The sequence below is a fragment of the Bufo bufo genome, chromosome 5, assembly GCF_905171765.1.
Source record: "Bufo bufo chromosome 5, aBufBuf1.1, whole genome shotgun sequence".
Classification (NCBI taxonomy): domain Eukaryota; kingdom Metazoa; phylum Chordata; class Amphibia; order Anura; family Bufonidae; genus Bufo; species Bufo bufo.
The window spans coordinates 25,353,547-25,376,798 of record NC_053393.1 but is presented as its reverse complement, the minus strand read 5'-3'; the positions used below and the strand labels follow the sequence as shown (position 1 = coordinate 25,376,798).

At 43.8% G+C, this 23,252-nt stretch overlaps 1 protein-coding gene across 2 annotated transcripts in view; it reads left to right on the top strand.

Annotated features, from left to right (window-relative positions):
- The window catches only part of AGO2 (argonaute RISC catalytic component 2), a 98,819-nt gene that overhangs the window by 61,882 nt on the left and 13,685 nt on the right, over positions 1 to 23,252 (top strand). The window contains exons 10-13 of one of the 2 annotated variants that reach the window (XM_040431660.1): positions 4,265 to 4,387; positions 20,567 to 20,700; positions 21,840 to 22,024; positions 23,024 to 23,183. In XM_040431660.1, the coding sequence (XP_040287594.1) occupies positions 4,265 to 4,387; positions 20,567 to 20,700; positions 21,840 to 22,024; positions 23,024 to 23,183 (602 nt within the window). Of the gene's footprint in view, positions 1 to 4,264; positions 4,415 to 20,566; positions 20,701 to 21,839; positions 22,025 to 23,023; positions 23,184 to 23,252 lie in introns of both variants that reach the window. The other variant, XM_040431659.1, reaches the window with a different exon arrangement.

Here is a 23,252-nt window from a genome sequence, read left to right as displayed (position 1 = left end):
ATTATAGAAGTAGAGAAATTGAAACTTGGAAATTTGCAATTTTTTTATAAATTTTTGGTAAATTTTGGTATTTTTTTTTTATAAATTAAAAATGATTTTTTTTTTTTTACTTCATTTTACCAGTGTCATGAAGTACAATATGTGATGAAAAAACTATCTCAGAACGGCCTGGATAAGTCAAAGCGTTTTAAAGTTATGAGCATGTTAAAGGGGATATTAATTATTGATATTTATGCAGATCTCAATAATTAATATTCATAAATAGGCGAGAGTCGTCTAGTGATGACTCCGCCTATTTATACCTAAATAAACATAAATCACTACTGATTGCCTTACACTAATCACTAATCTAGCTGCATGCGCCTTACTATCACTAATACTACGGCAGCGACTACTAAAAACACCATACACTGCATTATGAACAATAAGGAATATTTATTACACAATACAATTATAACAACGTCTAGCAATACGCTAATATCTATACATATTCATGGATCAATGGATATGAATATATATACATATAGACGTACACACCGCAGTACAGAAAACAGTACTACCATAAACACAATACAAGCCTAACTACACTACACAACACAATCCCACATTCCACCCCACACACTATCCTATACAATACAATAATACATTCGCATACACACAAATATCAGTAACAACCCCACCCGTCTGTACTCACTGTCCCTACAGGGTAACAAGAGGGTTAATTACACAATATTGTTTGCAGAGCAGAGGCATGCTCTACAGAGGAACCAAGGCAGGGGACCAGGGTAACCACCAGGGGTTAATCAGGGTTTACCAGCAGGGCCACCAGGGTTCAGGGGTCTATGGGGGGTGATAACAGGGTAAACCAGGGGAGAGCAGGCACACAGGGAACCAGGGGATGTATAGGGTTCCAGGGGAGAGTAGGGGAACAGGGCACTGAAGGGGTTAACAGGGGACTGGGGAGCAGAGTTGCAGAGCAGGGGACTGTGACCTGGGGCAGCAGGGCAGGGGTTAAGGGGCAGCAGCAATGCTGCTGGGATTGCCATTGGGGACTGCTGGGCACTGAAGGGTTAATGGCAGGGGGGGCAGTGAGATATTTCAGGGCAGCAAGGGTTAAGGAGGAGGCAGGACAGGGAAAGTGATACTTAGACTGTATAACTTCTGCTCCGTCCTTCTGCTCTCCTCCTCAGGGCTGTTCTGGGCTCAACTACTCAGCCTAGTCTCCTCCACTTCTCTTCAGAGCGCTGCCAGCCTTTCGGGTATGTGCAGGAGCGCAGCTCCTTCGCTGGCTGCGCTCTCTCCTCTTAGTGGGGGGGGGGGGGGGATCTTCACTCCGGCATGCAGGGGGTCCCACTTCTGAGCGCAGAGGCACAGCGCTCTGCTGCGGGCAGGCAGGCAGGGTTCTCTATCCCAGCGCCGGGTGCGCTCACCTTCAGGGGGGGGGGGGGGGGTCCCAACTGTCAGAGCGCAGTGCTGCTGGGGTATTAAACCCTGCAGCACTCGCGCCCGTTTTACCGCCCTGCGCCAGCCCGCTCTCCCAGGCAGGGGGATCCTTGATCCTCCCGCCTGTGGAGATATCGCACATCTCTGGCGCTGTAATACAGCGCCTGAGGTGAGCGGCAGACAGGGGCATGGGAACTCTGTTCCCATGTCCCCTGTTAGGCATACCATCTCCAGCGCTGCTGGAGATGGTGACAAAGGGCAGAGGATCTTTTTGATCCTCTGTCCTTTGTAGAGGCCGACGCTGGACATAATTGTCCAACTGTCTGTCTCCTCCACCCACCCAGCAGGCGCATATAGCGGGATCCGGCCATATATGTCCATAGATGCTTGGGGCACATCTATAAGCATATATTGAACGGACATTATTCACATAGGGGCAGGAATAAGCCCTCCTATATAACTGTATAGGGGCACATATATATATGATAAGGGGGCATATATTAAGGGGGGATTATCTAAGGGGCCCACATTCATATATAAGGGGGCACAGATAAGGGGGCACAAGCCCCTACAATATAAGAGGGCACAAGCCCCTACAATATAAGGGGGCACATATTTCCCACGGGGCCACCATGAGCCCCTGGGGATCACCATGGCAGACGTGCGCAGATGCTGGGGCACATCTGCGCACATCGTCCCATGATGCTATGGCTAATGTATGCACATATATACCATACATGCCCGCACGTGTTTGCAGGCATGCATGGATATATATGCATATGTCTCAACCGTTCCTCAACAGAGCACTTAAAGTGACACTGGTCAGATTTGCAAAAAATGGCCAAGTCCTTAAGGGGATATAGGCCTTAAGGGGTTAAACAATGTAAAAAAAAAATTTATTGCCATATTCTGACCCCCATGACTATTTTTTAATAGTTATTTCCACTGAGCTGGGTGGGGGCTTATTTTTTTGCAGGACAGTATGTAGTTTTCATTGATAACATTTTGAAGTGAGTTTTTTTTAATCACCTTTTTATTAGATTTTTTTGGGTCGGAGAAGCTATTAGAAATAATGAATCGGACAATTTAATGCTTTTTTTTTCCCTGTAACTTCATTCACAGTATAAGATAAATAGTTTTATATTTTAATAGTATGCAGCGGTTCCCATTATGTTTGTTTATTTTTTTTGTTCTAGGGGATTCAAATTTTCAATAAAAAAAAATACAAAATACAGTACTCAGACTGATGACAACTTATACTGTATTCCCATTTCATGACTACAGTTCTAATACGCTGGGTCTCTTTAGAGAGCCTCAGCGTATTATAATTAATGACCGGCATTCCTAATTGCCATTCTGCTCGTTTTGGAGGAGCCCAGGACATTGGGGTCCATTGACACGTCCGTGAATGTCTGCACCCGTTCCGCAATTCTGCGGAATGGATGCGGACAGTCAGTTCTATGGGGCTGCCGGCCGGGTGTATTGCGGATCCGCAATACACTACGGATGTGTAAGGGGGCGGAGCTTGGCCGCGCAACAGTATGCCGCTTGACCCATCAGCTGCGTGGATCAGCACTGCTGCAACGGTACCAAACTGAAGAAAGCAAACAGACAGATATAAAACAAGTATTTTATATTTTTCTTACCGACTCCCGATCTCCCGCGATGTCGAAGGGGAAGAGGAACGAGCGGGCACCGCGTCATATTACGGAGTTCGTCACAGCGACGAAAGCTCCACAAGATGGCGCCGGTTTCTCACAAAACAGCCTAACAACGGCTGTTATTGCTGAAGAAACCAGCGGGGGCAGCAATAATTGTAAAATGACAATATTAACCCCTAACAAACTGGCTATTAACACTAAAAACTACCCTACTACCCCGAATAACAAAGAAAAATAAAAGGATGCTCACCTTTTCTCCACAAACTCCCACAAAAAAAAATGCTATATTCCTTCTCAAAATTCCTCAAAATAATCTACAGACCAAGAAATGTCGCCAGAATTGTGGAACTGATGCGGACCCATTTTGCGGTCGTGTGAATGGACCCTTATACTGACTTTATGATGCTGTGTGCCTCAGCGTGACCTTACTGCTACAGAATCATAGAGACCTAAAGCTGTCGGCGTGATTCTGTAGCAATAAGGTCGTGCACATAGCATTATAAATCCGTATAATGCCTCGCTTCTGCAAGACGAGCAGTGTCCAGAACGCAGGGTCACGCACGCGGAGCACGGCACACCCTCAGTTCTCACAAATATTACAATACTTGGTTTATGGTTGTATTAGTTGTCCCCTGCTGTGGCTGCTCCTGAAGCTGCAGGGACATTTTGTCCATTGCCCATCACATCAATAAGGATCCCTTCCCATGACGTCCATACTCTCTGATGTACATGGGCAAACCCAAAACAGAATTTCCTTTTCGGGAAAAAGTATTTGCTTGTTTTCTGCAGTAACAAAATCGACATCAAATTGTGTGGATTTTATTACAGAATTTCTCCTGGAAATGTTGCAGGTTTGTTGCTAAATTTTGTCAGTGTTTGGATGAGATTTTTTTATTTTTATTTTTTTATTCACTTTGTAAATGTATTTCCTGTGGATTTTTCTGCAGACAAATCTGCTGCGTATTCAACATATGTGGCCCATACCCTGAACTATTTTGCAAAATGAGTGCAGATAATTCATGTATTGAGGTCACTGCTATTGGGCGATATCGTTTATTTAGGGAAAAATCACGTGAATGTAAATTGAGATCTATGTATGAAAGAGTTTGTTGAATTGAGCAGAAATGTAACCAGTCTCTTGATTTTTGTGTCTCCTTCAGATGCGTAGTGCAAGCTTCAATACTGATCCCTTTGTCCGTGAGTTTGGGATTATGGTGAAAGACGACATGACCGATGTCACCGGCAGAGTCCTTCAACCTCCTTCAATCCTTTACGGAGGCAGGGTATGGGAAGAGCCAAATGCTCCCTTGGTAGACATCTCCATGGTTCTTGATCTCTTTTTCTGTGTCTTGTTTGTCTTGGCTGTGCTTTGCATTTTGGAAAGACATAGAGTATTACGCCTGTGTGAAAGGAAATCCTCTCATGGTAAATGCTGGGCAATGAGAAATGTTCCACTGAAGGGAGAATTTCTTGGAATGTGAAATTATTGCTCTAGGGGAAACTTGAGGGCGAGGGGCAACCGTGTTAATTGCTAGTAACTTCCTCTGTGGAACTAAGATAAGGTTAAAGGGAATCTGCCACCTAGAGAATCGATATTGTACCAAAGGTATGCCCTTATAGTACTTCATACCTTCTTTCCATATGTTCTTCTTTTTCTTTGGAGCTTGTATTATATCTTCATAAAATCCACCTTAATCCATATGCAAATAGGGCAGTATCTTCATTCAAATGTGCCCTGGAACGCCCCCATCGAGTGCACTCACCCACCCCCTTACAGAGCCCAAGCACGCCTCTCTCCCCGCTCATACACTACTCCCCCAGCACCGCCGTTGCAGCCCCCACTTAGTCACTAGCAGCCGATAACCCTGCCCACCCTTTCCCTTCATCATAGCCTACAGGCACAGTGACCAACACTGCTTGCGCTCTTCCAGATCAACTGAGGGCAACTGTTTCACTGAGCACGCGCCGGGCCCAGTGACGTTTTCAGCACGTGCCCAATGAAACGGTTGAAGCTGATGTCATCAGTTGATCTGGAAGAGCGCAGGCAGTGTTCGGCACTGTGCCTGTTGACTATGCTGAAGGGAAAGGGTGGGCGGGGTTATTGTCGGCTAGTGACTAAGTGGGGGCGGCAACGGCGGTGCTGGGGGAGTAGTGTATGAGCGGGGAGAGAGAGGCGTGGTTGGGCTCTGTAGGGGGCGGGCCTGGGCACCTTTGAATGAAAATAATGCCCTCTTGGGCACCATAGTGCCTCATCAGCATATGGATTTTATAAAGATATAATATAAGCTCCAAAGAAAAACCTATGGTAAGAAGGTATGAAGTACTAGAAGGGCATTCTTTTGGTTTAATATCAATTATCTAGGTGACAGATTCCCTTTTAAAGGGGTTTCCCAGGACTAGAGAATGGGTGGCCTGTCATTAGGATAGACCGTCACTAACCGTTCTGTGGGGGGTCTGATTCTTGGTGACCCCTCCAACCAGTTGTATGGAGCAGCCATGGTGTGCCCTGCTCCATACACCGGCATGCTGTACATTAGCAGCTCTGCTGAATATTGCAGCTTTGTCCCAGTCCCTTGAATACCCAGTACAGCTGTCATTAACCCTTTGGCTACCGAAGGTTTTGCATTTTCATTTTGTTCCCTATTTTTCATGAGCCATAACTTTTGATTTTTTTTTCCAGTCACATAGCTGTATGAGGGCTTATTTTTTGCGGGACAAGTTGTACCTTCTAATGCCACTATTAATTATGGCCTAAAATGTTGTGTGAAGCGGTAAAAAATTCCAAATAAGGTGGAATTGGGAAAAAAAGGCAATCCCTCCACCATTTTACGGGTTTTGTTTCCACTGCGTTTTGTTTACGGCAAAACTGACCCATGCCCTTCATTCTCTGGGTCAGTACGATTTCAACGATACCCCATTTATATAAGTTCTTCATGTATAAATAGTGTAAAAATAAATTTAAACTTTGAGAATTCTTTTTAAAACTTTTTTTTATACTCATGACTACTGAGCTGTTTAGAGGCTCATTTTTTGCGGAACAATCTGTACTTTTAATTGATAACCTTTTTGGGGTAAGCGTTATTTTTTGATCGCATTTTATAAAAAAAATTTGGGTAAGAAAAGCAATAAAAAAAATGGCAAAACGGCTATTTTGACCCTTTTTTCCGTTACGCCATTCGCTGTATTTGAATTTTTTTCCCTGTTTTAATAGTATGGGCATTTTTGCTCGCAGTGATAGCCATGAGGTTTATATTTTTTGTTATTTATATTTTAATTATATGGAAAGGGGGGTGATTTTAAACTTATTTTATTTTTTTTTATATAATTTTTTTTAATTTTTTGGGATCATTATGTGCCTCATAAGAGCTTATCACATTTTTCCCATATCATCACCATGACGGCCACAAGGAGATTGACCCATGACCTCTGTGGGGGCAGGAAACAGAGAAGAGGTTAAATTGCCCCTCCCACCACCACACCTCAGTGTTCCTGTCCCCACTGTGGCCAGGGTCAGAGAAGAGTCTCCCTGCGGACGGCAGGGAGATGAAGATAGGAAATAGTCTCCTTTTTTATTTTTCTTTGTCTCCAGGAGGGTCCGAGGACGGTCTCCTGGTTACCTGAAGCTCATCGGAGCTCCCCCAGTCCGCCGGCGGCCGCGTGCTTATGCTGGGCTGGGGGATATCGGGAGGTCTCGCTCCGGCTGGTCTGGAGCCTGCTCCCGGGCCGCAATCTCCTCCTCCTCCTCCCCTGTGGGTCGGGCTGGTGCGGCCGGCGTGTGCGCACGCCGACGTCAGTGACGTCACTTCCGGGTTCGGTCATGTGACGCAACCCGGAAGTAAAGCGCAGGAGGCTGAGCAGTTTGAATAAAAGGCGGGACGGCCATGGGAACGCTGATCTGAGGTCTGTGAGTACTGCAATTGCTTTGCTTGAGAATATGTCAGGTCCTGAGATACAAACTGTTATGGAGCTTGATGCCCCCTCTCTGCCTCCTGTAAGTATCCCTCTGGGGGTCCGCTTTTCTTATAGCACTGTATTTTTACTAGGCCTATTTCTGATGCCTCTATTCCATATTTATTTCAGGCTAAAGAGGCGCAAAAAAAGTTTAATAAACCTCCTCGCTGCATCTCTTGTGCTAAAAGACTGCCTGAGGGATATGGAAAGAAGCTGTGTAAAGCATGTATTTCTGATGTGGTCCAGCAGGAACAGTCGTCCCTTATGGAGAATATTAGATCTGTGGTTCAGGAAGAAATTAGGGCCGCTAGAGTTGCTCAGTCTGATCCCCAGGACGAGCCCTCTCGCAAGCGTCCGCGTTCTAGGATCATTACCTCTGGATCCGAGGATGCCGACGATAAAACCTCCACTTCCATGCAGTGGGAGGATGATCTCTCTCTCTGAAGGAGAAATATACGAAAATAATAAGAAATTTTATTTTTCCTCTGAAGAGATGAGTGACTTATTAAAGGCAGTCAGAACAACAATGGGGATTGAGGAAACCCCTAGGTCCTTATCCTTTCAGGACGAAATGTTCGGGGGACTCAAGGTGAAAAAATCCAGGGTCTTCCCCATAAACGAACACATTAGACAAATGATTCTGGAGGAATGGTCAGAACCAGAAAAACGTTTGGGGATTTCCAAAGAATTTAAAAATCGACTGTTGTTCGACCCCTCTCAGTCTAAGTTGTTCGACGAGACCCCTAAAATAGATGTGCAGGTGGCGAAGGTTAATAAAAAAACTGCCCTGCCGTTTGAGGATGCGTCATATAGAAGAAACCGCAGCACTATCCTGTCTTCAATTCAGTGGAATTTATTTCACCAGCAAAAAAATGCGACGTTTCCACCGTAAAGGTCTTTCTCAAGCAACGTTGCTTGAGAAAGACCTTTACGGTCGAAACGTCGCATTTTTTTTGCTGGTGAAATAAATTCCACTGAATTGAAGACAGGAGAGTGCTGCGGTTTCTTCTATATGACGCATCCAAGGGGGAACTTCTGACTGGCTCCCAACACGGCTGGCACCACCACAAGATAAGACTTTAATTTTTCGTTGTGCTGCTATACGCATTTTTTCCTGCCGTTTGAGGATGCCGCCCAATTGAAAGACGCTATGGAGCGGAAGGCAGATGCCCTTTTAAGGAAAGCTTGGGAGGCCTCCATGTTTAACATCAAGACCAACATCGCAGCAACGTCTGTCGCCAGGTCTATGTACTTATGGTTAGGAGAGCTTGAGAACCACCTAAGCAGTAAGACCTCCAGGGAAGAAATCTTGCAGTCCATCCCGCTACTTAAATCGGCTACGGGGTTCCTGGCAGATGCATCGGCTGAGTCTATTAGATTCTGCGCTAAGGAGGCAGGGCTTTCCAATGCAGCTCGTCGGGCTTTGTGGATGAAGTCTTGGTCGGTTGATAGAGTTTCTAAACAGAAGTTAATATCTATCCCCTTTTCAGGAGAATATGTATTCGGGCCGGTCCTAGACAAATTTCTTGAGAAAGCGGCCGACAAGAAGAAGGGATTCCCTGAGGAAAGGTCCTTTTAGAAAGAACCAGTCCTTTCGGTCTTACGGTGGACAAAACAAGTCTGTTAGAGGGAAAGGCAAGTCAGGCCGCTGGTCTTATCCCAAAGGGGGTAGAGGGAGAGGCTTCCTTCTCAAGCCCCAATCCAAATTCGAGGACAAACCATGACGCCATTGTAGGGGGGAGACGGAAGGATTTCCTGGGTCCATGGTCTCTAACATCAAGAAATCCCTGGGCCTTGGATATCATTCGGCAAGGTTACAGGATCGAGTTCACCTCTCTCCCCCCTCCAAGATTCGTCGTCACAAAGATGCCTACCAGATTCTCCAACCTAAATATTTTTCAAGGAGTCCAGGACTTGGTGAAGAAGGGTGCAGTAATCCCAGTTCCTGCGTCTCAAAGAGGTCAAGGGTACTATTCAACCCTATTCTTAGTAAGGAAAAAGGAAGGAGACTTCCGGACCATCATAAACTTGAAACAACTGAACAAGTTTATTCTTTACAGGAAGTTCAAGATGGAGTCTCTCAGATCCATAGTACCATTGATAAAGCTAGGGGCATTTATGTGCTCGGTCGACCTGAAGGACGCCTATCTGCACGTCCCCATTCACCCAGATCACCAGAGGTTTCTAAGATTTGCTATCCTAGATCCTTCCAATCGGATTCGTCATTTCCAATTTATAGCACTACCCTTCGGGATTTCAGCCGCTCCAAGGCTTTTCACCAAATTAGTGATAGAGATGATAGCCCCACTCAGACAGGAAGGGTTAAATATAGTGCCATATCTGGACGACTTTCTAATTATAGCAGACTCAAAAGAACTCCTGCTATCGGACTTGGAAATATTTCTGTCCCGCCTGTCTCAACTAGGATGGATAGTGAACGAATCCAAGTCAATGTTGGTTCCATCCGAGAAGGTGAGGTTCCTGGGAGTTACTCTAGACTCCGTAACTCAGTCAACCTTCCTTCCACAGAGCAAGGTCCAGTCCCTGATGAACAAGGTGAGGCACTTCCAACGCCGGAAAGGATGTTCAGTGAGGGAAGCAATGAGCCTACTCGGCCTCCTAACCTCCTGTATACCTTCTGTCGAGTGGGCACAGGCTCACTGCCGAGTGATACAGAACTGGCTATTGTCCCACTGGAACAAGAAGGGCTCTCTGGACTCCAAACTTCCAATTCCAGGATCAGTAAAGAGCTCTCTCTCATGGTGGATGAAGGAGAAAAATCTTTCCCAGGGAGTCCCATGGATCAAATCACCCTCAATTACCATCTTCACGGATGCCAGCCAATCCGGTTGGGGAGCGAAAATCGACAAAGCCTATTTCCAGGGGACGTGGAAGCATCTGATATCTGCCCAATCCTCAAATTTCAGGGAGCTGTATGCGGTAAGAGAAGCTCTACTCTCCGCCAGACAGTTGATAAGAAATCAGCATGTGAAAGTCCTATCGGACAATGTGACCGTGGTCTCCTACTTTAAACACCAGGGAGGTACTCGATCAAGGAAACTCCAGAGTATCTCAGAGGAAATTTTCTTCTTTGCAGAGAAAGAACTAAAATCCATCTCAGCAATGCACCTGAAGGGGTCCCAGAATCTAGAAGCGGACTTTTTGAGCAGACAAGTGGTAGATCATACAGAGTGGGCACTGAATCCGGAGGTCTTCAATATGCTAACCCAGAGATGGGGGCTTCCTACAATAGACCTGTTCGCAGCAAGGAGAAATACGAAAGTACAAACATTCTGCTCCCTAAATGCAGGCGATCATCCCTGGAGGATAGATGCCTCCTCCCTAAAATGGTGCTGGGATCTAGGGTACGCATCCCCTCCGTTGCCTCTCATCCCGAGGGTCATTCAGGAGGGGAGAACCACAGTAATATTGATCGCCCCGTTCTGGCCGAAGAGAAGTTGGTTCGCTCCTCTATTGAAACTAGCAATAGACGAACCAGTGAGACTCCCACTCAGAGGGTCCTTTGCTGCATCCTATACCAGGGTCCTTTGCTGCATCCTCATCCGGAGTTCCTGAAGCTCACGGCTTGGATCCTGAGGTCTCCCTCTTAAGGTCTCAGGGCCTGTCAGACAAAGTTATAGCCACCCTGAGATGTTCCAGAAAAAAAGTAACTTCCGCAATATACTTGAAGATCTGGAAAAGGTTCTGTTCATGGTCGGGCGAAGAGAATCCAAATTTTGTAGGGCCTAATATCCAGAAAATTCTGGAATTTCTACAGAAAGGTCTGTACATGGGCGTCTCTCCATCCACCTTAAAAGTTCAGATTTCAGCATTAAGCGCTTTCTTTGACGCCGACCTGGCAGACCATAGATGGGTCAAACGATTCATACGAGCTGCCTGCAGACTTAGACCCACGCTAAGATCCCGCAGCCCAACCTGGGACTTAAATTTAGTTCTCAACAACCTTATGTGTTCCCCATTTGAGCCATTGGAGAGTTGTTCAATTAAATTGCTTTCCTTCAAAACTGCTTTCCTTATAGCAATTACCTCTGCCAAGAGACTGGGAGAAATTCAAGCTCTCTCCATTAGGGAACCATACCTTACCATCACTGAGGATAAGATTGTGCTTAAACTAGACCCAGGTTTCCTGCCAAAGGTAGCCTCAGACCGCAACAGAGGCCAAGAGATCCTCCTTCCATCCTTTTTCAACAATCCCAAGGATCAGGAGGAAGAGAAATTTCATTTCCTTGATGTTAGGCGTACAGTCCTTAGATACTTAGAAGCCACTAGGGACTTCAGGAAGTCTGACAGCCTGCTTGTCCAATTTGCTGGAAAGAATAAAGCATCCAAGGTCTCAAAATCCTCCATTGCAAGATGGATTAAAGACACTATTACCCTTTGCTATAAGAATCAGAATCTGGATCCTCCTTCCAATATTAGAGCTCACTCTACCAGAGCTGTCTCCACTACTTTTGCTGAAAGAGCAGGGGCCTCCCTGGATGATATATGCAGGGCCGCCTCCTGGTCTAGTATTCACACATTTGTGAAACATTACCGTTTGGATTTATCTGGAACCTCTGGCCTCTCCTTTGGTCGGTAGGTTCTCCAAGCGGTTGCCCCCACCCTTAAAAAATAATTTTATAACTCTCCTTGTGGCCGTCATGGTGATGATATGGGAAAACCGGAATTAGACTTACCGGTAATTCACTTTCCATGAAATCACCATGACGGCCCATATATTCCCTCCCTTTCTTTTAAGTTCTTTTCACCGGTATTTTCTGGTATGATGTAATACTGGGAAATACTAAGACACTTCTGGCACTTGATATCTTTGGAACACTGAGGTGTGGTGGTGGGAGGGGGCAATTTAACCTCTTCTCTGTTTCCTGCCCCCACAGAGGTCATGGGTCAATCTCCTTGTGGCCGTCATGGTGATTTCATGGAAACTGAATTACCGGTAAGTCTAATTCCATTTTTTTTTTAAAATTTTGGTTTATCAGGAATTTATTATTGGCTTATTTTGCTCATTTCTTATCCTGGCCTGCCATCTGGTGGCCAAAATATGAATTGCAGTTTGAATACTGTTAGCCTACTCAGTAAGGCTACTAGTATTCAGCGCAACTACCTACGCCCGGATTGGACACACGAGGCATAAGTAGGAAGACCGGAAGCGCAAGCTTCAGCGTTTTTGCGCATTTAGGTGCCGTGATCTTACTTGATCACAGCTTTTAAAGCATTTAATTACCACGATTGGCATTATTGTCGGTCACAGTAAATAAACGCAGGTCTCTGCTGTATGAAATAGCAGAGATCTGCCGGCCATGACACCCGGTGCACGAGCGGGCGTCATGTTTACACATCACCAGCGCCGTACATGTATGGCGCTGGTAGCCTAAGGGTTAAATGTACGGTGTGCAGGTTTACTGAGCAATGTGAACAGAGTGGTCCCCATCAAACAGCTGATCACCGGGGTTACCAGGAACTGGACGCCCACAGTTCTGATATTCATGGCCTATTCAGAGTGTAGTCCTGGAAAATCCCTTTGATGTAGAACCCCCAATGCCACTTCTTGCTGCGGCTCATTTGGATTAGTGCTGGATCATGCACTCACTTAGGCCTCATGGGCACAGCTGTTTTGGTCCACGTCCGGCCCCTTATTTTTGGGGGATTGCACCTGGACCTGTTGATTCCTATGGGTCCACAAATGCAGACAGCACATGGACGTTACCTCTGTGCTGTCCACATCTATGCGGCCGTTCCACAAATTATAGAGCGTCCTATTTCTTGTCTGTTTGGCAGACAAGAGTAGGCAGTTCTGTTGGGTAAGTGCGTCATACACACAGTTGAGATCTGTAATTTGCAGCCCGGTTGTGTGCATGAGGCCTTACCGGTAAACTTGGGCTTACACGTGTCAGCCAATCTGAGCACACAGAGCTTGCAGTGTAAAGCATGGGGGCAGAGCAGTAGCTGTTGTCATTTGCGGTGCTTTGTAAATGTTTATAGGGGATCATTTTAGATGTTTTAATTTTTATTCACAATCTTTCTTTGCAGGAGGTTTTGCCCCGTGCATCTGGGGGCATAATAAATAATAATAAAACAAAATAGAAGTTAACCTCTTCCCGACACATGACATACTACTACGTCATGGGAACCTCTGCTGTATCCGCCGGCATTGCTGTAAAAGCCGATACCGGCTGATTAACTCCTTCTATGCCGCTGACCGCGACCATAGAAAGGGTTTGTCGGGTGAGTGAGCGCATCGACAAGGCAGCCCGATGCCTTACACTGCATCGGGACCTGCCTTCTACGGGTGCCAAGGAGATCCAGCCTCAGGCCCGTCTCCTAGGCAACCTGTTAGGGTATGGCTCTCTGTAGTACACTAACAGGCAATGCATTACAATACAGGTGTATTGTAATGCATTGCAGAGGGGATCAGACCCCCAAAAGTGAACATCAGAAATAAAGTAAAGGGGGGAAAAAAAGTTGTGTTTTTAATAAAATTAATAAAGTAAAAAGAAAATGCCCCTTTCCCCTTATTTTATAATAAAACAGAAAAAAAACACACATTAGGTATCGCCGTGTCCGTAATGACCGGCTCTATAAATATATCACATGATCCACACTATCTGATAAACACCATAAATTTTATTTATTTTTTTTAAACGGTGTAAAAAAAATTCCAATTTTGTCACCTTACATCACAAAAAGTGCAACACCAAGCGATCAAAAAGGCGAATGTCCCACAAAATAATAATAAAACAGTCACCTCATCCCGCAAAAAATGAGCCCCTACCTAAGACTATCGCCCAAAAAATAATAAAAACTATAGCTCTCAGAACATGGAGACACTAAAACATCATTATTTTTTTTGTTTCAAAACTGCTAGTATTGTGCTAAAGTGAAATACATAAAAAATATTTACATATTAGGTATCGCCACGTCCATAACAACTAGGTCTATAAAAATGTAGTAATAGAGTAATGAGCGAGCACTCATACACTTGGCAACTAAATTGACATGTGCAGAAAATATTTATTAAATCCCCATAAAATACAAGTAATAAAATTTATAAGAACAATGTAGCAATAATATACAACATTACAATCACATATATTGTGGTAGATATGATCGACACTATATTCATATGACTCAATAGTGTCTATAAATTCAATAATATATATCACACCAAAAAACTTCAAGTATATGCTGTTATTTGGGAAAGAGGGGGTATTATCTTCTAGCGCTCTATCCCAATTTGGGAAACTGAATGTCACTGAAAATGCTGTAGGTGTATTCACTGGGAGCGCAACATGTCCATAAAGTGTCCACAGGAATCCTGATAATGTGAAAAGTCTCTTATAGCATATCCTTTTAAGGTCGATATGAGCTTTGAATCGAAGAAAACTTTAAATCGATATTTGGCTTACCGTCTAGCGTCTGCTGTCTCCCTATTTAAAGCTCCATTGAAGCAATAGAGAGACAGCAGACGCTAGACGGTAAGCCAAATATCGATTTAAAGTTTTCTTCGATTCAAAGCTCATATCGACCTTAAAAGGATATGCTATAAGAGACTTTTCACATTATCAGGATTCCTGTGGACACTTTATGGACATGTTGCGCTCCCAGTGAATACACCTACAGCATTTTCAGTGACATTCAGTTTCCCAAATTGGGATAGAGCGCTAGAAGATAATACCCCCTCTTTCCCAAATAACAGCATATACTTGAAGTTTTTTGGTGTGATATAAATTCAATAATATATCGACACTATTGAGTGGTATTGAATTTTCTACCATTCAATTTATCGAATATTTCTATCGAATATATTTTTATTGAATATAGTATCGATCGTATCTACCACAATATATGTGACTGTAATGTTGTATATTATTGCTACATTGTTCTTATAAATTTTATTACTTGTATTTTATGGGGATTTAATAAATATTTTCTGCACGTGTCAATCTGGTTGCCAAGTGTATGAGTGCTCGCTCATTACTCTATTACTACATTTGCCTTTTAAGAGAGGGTGGGGTGATTCCCTCTATATGAGCTTGCAGCACCATACCTTAAGGCTGGGTTCACACCTGAGAGTTTTACAGCGCGTTCCTACTCGCTGTAAAACGCTCAACGGGCAAAAACCAATGTTTCCCTATGGGCATGGTTCTCACCTGAGCGTTTTACAGCGCGTACAAACGCGCTGTAAAACGCCCTACGCCCCAAGAAGTACAGGAGCTTCTTTGGGGCGTATTGTCACGCGTATTGTGGCAGTTTTTCATTGGATTAATCACACAAACGCGCGTACTACGCGCGTTTCCAAAATACGCCTGTAAAAAGCGCTTATCGAATACGCTCAGGTGTGAACCCAGCCTAACTACTTGCTAGTGAGCCACCACAACCTACCACTAGGTTTATAAAAATATCACATGACCTAACCCCTCAGGTGAACACAGTAAAAATAAAAATCTGCTCTATAAAAGTCACATGACCTAATCCCTCAGGTAAACGCTTTAAAAATACATTAAAACTGCGCCAAAACAACTAATTTTTTGGTCACCTTGCCCCATAAAGTGCAATAATGAGTGATCAAAAAATATGTACCCAAAAATGGTACCAATAAAAACGTCAACTCTTCCTGCAAAAAAACGAGCCCTTGCACAAGGCGATCGGCAGAAAAAATAAATAAAAAAATAGGGCGTTCAGAAAATGGAGATACAAAAACCTAATTTTTGTTTTCAAAAATGCTTTATGTAAAACTGTAACAAACATCATAGAAAGTAGACATATTTTATATTATTGAGTCCGTAACAACCTGCTCTAAAAATAGCGCATGATCTAACCTGTCAGATGAGCGTTGTTAAAAAGAAAAACGGTGCCAAAACATCTATTTTATTGATACCTTGCCTCACAAAAAACGTAATATAGAGCAATAAAAAATCCCCAATATAGTACCAATAAAACTGGCACCTTATCCCGTAGTTTTCAAAATGTGATCACTTTTTTGAGTTTCTACTGTAGGGGTGCATCAGAGGGGCTTTAACCCCTTAAGGACACGGCCATATTTCACCTTAAAGGGAACCTGTCATGTGGATATTTGATTATAATCTAACTAATTATAAACAATCATTAACTACTAAAAAGTGCCTTAGATGTATTCACTTACTGGAGTGACAGATGGTTACCTCATAATATACACACAAAGATGCTGCATGCTAATGAGCTGATTGGAGTCCAGCGTGATGTCGTTGAGTCCAGCGTTTATTTAATTCAGAGCTATAGCCACTCCCCTGCCCACCTGCTGCTGGTTCATATGGAAAATAACTGTCATTCAGCAGCAGGTGGGCGGGAGAGTCAGGAGCTCATTAATATTCAGGTTTCATCATTATCAGCTGGAGCTTTTCAATACAAGATGTTGGCAGATTGACTGGGTCAATTAAAGAAAGTGACCCAGCATTGTGCGAAGAGAATCAATCACTTATTTATGTTGCCCTTAGTTAGGACACCATAAAACTGCTGACAGGTTCCCTTTTAAGGACCAGGCTTTTTTTTTTTTGCAAATCTGACCAGGGTCACTTTATGTGGTAATAACTTTAAAATTCTTTTACTTATCCAGGCCATTCTGAGATTGTCTTTTCATCACATATTGTACTTCATGACACTGGTAAAAGGGAGTCAAAAAAATTGGTTTTTATTTATAAAAAATACAAAATGAATCAAAGTTGGAGCAATTTGCAAATTTCTATTTCTCTACTTTTATAATGGATAGTAATACCTCCAAAAATTATTACTTTACATTCCTCATATGTCTACTTCATGTTTGGATCATTTTGGGAATGCCATTTTATTTTTTGGGGTCGTTACAAGGCTTAGAAGTTTAGAAGCAAATGTTGAAATTTTTCAGAAAATTTCTAAAACCCACTTTTGTAGGACCAGTTCAGATCTGAAGTCACTTTGCGAGGCCTACATAATAGAAACCTCCCAAAAATGACCCCATTTTACAAACTACAACCCTCAAGGTATTCAAAACTGATTTTACAAACTTTAACCCTTTTAGGTGTTCCACAAGAATTCATGGAAAATAGAGAGAAAATTTTAAAATTTCACTTTTTTGGCAGATTCTGCATTTGAATCCATTTTTTTTAGTTACAAAGCAAGGGTTAACAGCTAAACAAAACTCTATATTTATGGCTCTGATTCTGTAGTTTACAGAAACACCCCATATGTGGTCGTAAACCACTGTACGGGCACACGGCAGAGCGCGGAAGGAAAGGAATGCCATACGGTTTTTGGAAGGCAGATTTTGCTGGACTGGTTTTTTGACACCATGTCCCATTTGAAGCCCCCCTGATGCACCCCTAGAGTACAAACTCCAAAAAAGTGACCCCATTTAAGAAACTACGGTATAGGGTGGCAGTTTTGTTGGTACTATTTTAGGGTACATATCAGGGCTCCAGATGGCGACCAAAATGGTCGCCAATGCGACTTAGAATTTACAAATGGCGACAAGACTTTTTAGTCTTGTCGCCATTTGTGACTAGACCGGCTGCCGCAGCTCTGCAGTTGAATACAGCGGCGGGGCACAGGAGATGATAGTTCTCTGCCCCGCTGCCGATGTTCTTCTCAGCAAGGCAGAGGAGGAGGAGTCTCTCCCTCCCCCCTGTGCTGCTGCCGCTGCCAATAAGAGAGACAGGAGGAGGGGAGGGGCTGTGGCCACTGCGCCACCAATGAAGATAACTGACCTGTTAATACAAATACAGGAGGCGGGTGCCGGAATCAAATAGCCGGCACCCGACCTCTGGCAGGGAGCTGCAATCGGCGGCAGTTAGCCCTTCAGGTGCGGTACCTGAAGGGTTAACTGCAGCGGATCGCAGCTCCCTGTCAGAGGTCGGGTGCCGGCTATTTGATTCCGGCACCCGCCTCCTGTATTTGTATTAACAGGTCAGTTATCTTCATTGGTGGCGCAGTGTGCCCTCCCCCCCCCCCCCCCCCCCCAACACCCCAGTATAATAAACATTGGTGGCGCAGTGCCAATGAGGGTTAAAAATAAAATAATTAACTCAACTCCTCCAATTGATCCCGTAGCTGCCGGTCTCCTGTTCTTTCTTCACGACCTGTCGAAGGACCTGTGGTGACGTCACGGTGCTAATCACATGGTCCATTACCATAATGATGGATCTTGTGATGTACCATGTGATGAGCAAAGTGATGTCACCACAGGTCCTGAAGAAAGAACAGGAGTCCGGCAGCTACGCGATCAATTGGAGGAGGTGAGTTCATTTATTTTTTAACCCTTAATTGACCACCTACTAATCATTTTGTATTAATGAATGCTATTATTTTCCCTTATAACCGTGTTAGAAGGGAAAATAACAGTGAATAGACTTTAATCCTAGCAACCATGCGTGAAAATCACACCGCATCCTCACTTGCTTGCGGATGCTTGCGTTTTTCACGCAGCCCCGTTAACTTCTATGGGGCCTGCGTTGCGTGAAAAACGCACAACATAGAGCCTGCTGCGATTTTCACGCAACGCACATGTCATGCGTGAAAATCACTGCTCATGTGCACAGCTCCATAGAAGTGGGTCTGGATTCAGTGCGGGTGCAATGTGTTCACCTCCCGCATTGCACCCGCGCGGAAATCTCTCCCGTGTGAAAGGGGCCTAAGGGTGAATAGGACAAGGGTTCCAGCCCCTAAGGGGGTTAATAGTAAGTAAAAACACAAACACTAAGGCTACTTTCACACTTGCGGCAGTGTGATCCGGTGGGGAGTTCCATCGTCTGAACTGCCTGCCAGATCCGCCGATCTGGATGTGACTGAAAGCATTTGTGAGATGCATCCGGATGCGGATCCGTCTCACAAATGCATTGCAAGAACGAATCAGTCTCTCCACTTGTCATGCGGACAGACGGATCCGTCTTGTATCTTTTTACACATTTTTACTGGTCTGCACATGCGCAGACCGGAAGGACTGATCCGGCATTCTGGTATTTTGAATGCAGAATCTGGCACTAATACATTCCTATGGGGAAAAATGCCGGATCCGGCAGATCCAGCATTTTTTCCGCTAGAGATAAAACCGTAGCATGCTACGGTTTTATCTTTTTGCATGATCAGTCAAAATGACTGAACTGAAGACATCCTGAACGGATTACTCTCCATTCAGAATGCATTAGGATAAAACTGATAAGTTCTTTTCTGGTATAGAGCCCCTAGGACGGAACTCCGTGCCGGAAATGAAAAACGCTAGTGTGAAAAGTACCCTAAAATATTAAGTTTAAATATCCCCTTTCCCAATTTTACACATAAAATATATAAACAATAAATAAAAAAAACTGCAGTATCAGGGTAATAAATATTTAGTTTTATTTGGCTGTTAACCCTTGCTTTGCTACTGGAAAAAATTTATTAAAATGTAAACTCTGCCAAAAAAAAGTGAAATTCTGAAATGTCATCTCAATTTTCCATAAATTCTTGTGGAACACCTAAAGGGTTAACACAGTTTGTAAAATCAGTTTTGGATACCTTGAGGGGTGTAGTTCTAAAATGGGGTCATTTTTGGGTGGTTTCTATTATGTAAGCCTCAGAAAGTGACTTCAGACCTGAACTGGTCCTTTAAAAAGTGGGTTTTGTAAATTTTTCAAAAAATTTCAAGATTTGCTTCCAAACTTCTAAGCCTTCTGACGTCCCCAAAAAATAAAATGCTATTCACAAAATGATCCAAACATGAAGTAGACATATAGGGAATGTAAAGTAATTACTATTTTTTGAGGTATTACTATGTATTATAAAAGTAGAGAAATTGAAATTTAGAAATTTGCTAATTTTCCCCCCAAAATTTTTGGTAAATTTGGTATTTTTATATATATTTTTTTTTTACTTATTTTTTACTTATTTTTACCACTGTCGTGAAGTACGATGGCCTGTATAAGTGAAAGCGTTTTAAAGTTATTACCACACAAAGTGACACATGTCAGATTTGCAAAAAAAAATGGCCTGGGCAGGAAGGTGAAAACAGGCCTGGGGTTGAAGGGGTTAATGGGGATCTGCATGACCAGCGTTCAGCTCTGTTTCTCTCGATAAGGCTCCATTCACACGTCCGCAAATGGGTCCGCATCCGTTCCGCAATTTTTCGGAACCGTGTGCGGACTTATTAATTCTCTATGGGGACGGAATGGATGTGTGCTGTCTGCATCCGCATTTGCGGAGCGCGGCCCCGATCTTCGGGTCCGTAGCTCCGCAAAAGATAGAACATGTCCTATTCTTGTCCGCAGCTTGCGGACAAGAATAGGCATTTCTATAGGGGGGTCGGGCGGGTGTGTTGCGGAGCCGCAATTTGCGGGTCTGCAACACACCACGGCCGCGTGAATGGAGCCTAACCAGTTTGCTTTCCTTTCACACGTGCACATGCTTTTGCTGCATCGCCTTGTCATTGTGTAAAGCTGCTTTTTTTTCTTTGTGCCTCGTGTCTATCAATATGTGTTTGAATATATTTATTATATACGTTTCAGAATAAGGCTATTGCTACCCCTGTGCAAGGTGTATGGGACATGAGGAACAAGCAGTTTCACACCGGGATTGAAATAAAAGTGTGGGCCATTGCTTGCTTTGCTCCTCAGCGGCAGTGCACAGAGCTCCATCTGAAGTAAGTCCTTGCAGTCAATATTTTGTTAAACTTTCATAATTTTTTTTATGTAAATTATTTTAAAAAAATAGTTTTGAATGAAATTAGAGGTTTTTCTTTTTACCTGGTTCAGTCCTTAGGGTATTTTGGGTTTACGTGACCAGATTCAAGTTGGCTATTTTGGTACACATTAAATTTCTGAGGTTTTGTTATTTATTAATTCTTTTTTTTTTTTTTTTTTTTTTTAAGTCCAGCTATTGTGTGGCTTTTGCAACTTTTTTTTCCGTGGCCAAAAGAGGATTCATTTTTAATTGTGTTGTGAACCTAATTTTCACATGCTTTCGGATATTTAGGTTTATAGATTTGGAAAAATAGTGCTTCGTAATCCTTTTTCTTTTTTTTCTTTTTTACGTTCTGATTATCTTTTCTGGTGATAATATCCTGTGACCCTAACATAGACTTGTAATTTATATTGTTTGTCATATCCCGTTAATTGACACGTTGCATGTTTATTACAGAGTAATGGGGCAGGGCAAGTTCACTAATAATTGCTGGATGGTGTAATTTTGTGATATGTATTTTTCTGTAATATTGCAGTTGGCCGCAATCTGTTTCCAGTTGCACTTGTTCTGGGAGCAGCACATCCATGCAGCTAGTAATGGGCATTCTTAAACCAGCGGTGCAGATGCCCAGTTGGTTACTATTTTTAATTTATGTTTACTTGTTCCTGCGCTTCCAAAATGGCCCCTTCTGGCATGGTCTGCTAGGCACTTGTCTGCTCTGGTTACCCATCGGAGCCTCACATTCCCAGTATCCTGCTGAGGATCTTGTGGGTACAATGCCCATGAGCTCATTGTGACATACATGCTACAGGACATTAGGCAGCTCCCTCCTGATCAACAAGAGGTTCATGATCGGTGGGGTCTGACCTCATTGCTGTGTCCCAGCGCCATTCTGACCACTGAGCTGTGCAGGGAACCGCAGCTGGTGTAGGTTCTTCTGTGCACGTGCATATGTTCCTTGTGCGTTCACAAGTAATGTCTGTTCTTCCATCTTTTGTCCCCTGGATCGGTTGTAGGACTTCTCCATGCTTTCTTTGGTGAGTTTATAATACTAGCAATTTTGCTAATGTGTTTTTTTTTTTCCTTTTGCTTTCTTAGGACTTTCACTGAACAATTGCGGAAAATCTCCCGTGATGCTGGTATGCCCATCCAGGGGCAGCCGTGTTTCTGCAAATATGCCCAAGGAGCAGATAGCGTGGAACCGATGTTTAGACATCTGAAGAACACGTACACGGGTCTACAACTGATTGTTGTAATCCTTCCTGGGAAGACGCCTGTGTATGGTGAGCATTACTAACATCCGAACACACTGTTGTGTCCTATGCATCCTCTGCTGGGATTGTTTTCTTGCTGGTGACTGACCCTGCTGTCTGACTGCAGCTGCGATCATTTACTTGCCATATGTATAAGGGTGCATTCACACGACCGTATAAATGGATCCGCATCCGTTCCACAATTTTGTCGAACGGGTGCGGACTCATTCATTTCAGTGGGGCTGCAAAAAAATGCGGACAGCACACTATGTGCTGTCCGCATCCGTTGTTCCATTCCGCGGCCCCGCAAAAAATATGGAGCATGTCCTATTCTTGTCCGCGGTTGCGAACAAGAATAGGCATTCTTTATATAGCGCCGGCCATGTGCTGTCCGCAAAATGCAGAACGCACACAATGGGTATCTCTTTTGCGGACCGCAAACCACTTAGTCGTGTGAATGCACCCTTAGTGAGAGGGTCCTGGTTGCTGTTGTGGTGGTCTGTGACTTTTAACCCCTTGGATACTGGAGGTTTTCTTTTTTCTTTTTCTTCCCTGTTTTCCTGGAGTCATTATTTTTTATTTTCACGTTCACATAGCCATAATTAGGGGTTGTTTTTTGTGGGATAAGTTGTACTTTTTAATGCCACCATTTAATATGACATACAATGTAGTGGGAAGCAGGAAAAAACTGTTGGCACCATTGACTTACATTGATTTCTGTGCCGGATCCGGTTTGTTGCATTTTGCAAAGCAGACTCCTGAACGCTGCTTGCAGCAGTTTTGTGTTTAGCCTCAAAACTGAACTGATGCATCCTCGTCTGTTTTGTCCCCATTGACAATTAATGGCTTAAATGACTGCGATCAGCATTATTGATGGTCGCAGACAATAGCCGTTGGTCTGTATGGCACTGGAGCCTAAGGGTTAAAGTAGACCCCATATGTAGACTGATCAGGCCATCTGAGTATGTATTCAGCAGCAGTCGTATTCCTGACATTGGCGAAAAGTAATAATTCCCGTTTTGCTTTTAGCTGAGGTGAAGCGCGTGGGAGACACTGTGTTGGGAATGGCAACGCAGTGTGTGCAGATGAAGAATGTGCAGAGAACCACGCCACAGACTCTGTCAAACCTCTGCCTGAAGATCAACGTCAAATTAGGAGGAGTCAATAACATCCTGTTACCCCAGGGCAGGTAAGGACCCCAGGAGCAGTGATTCTCTGTAGGAGAATGTGTAATAGGAATATGGAGGGAAGGTTTCTG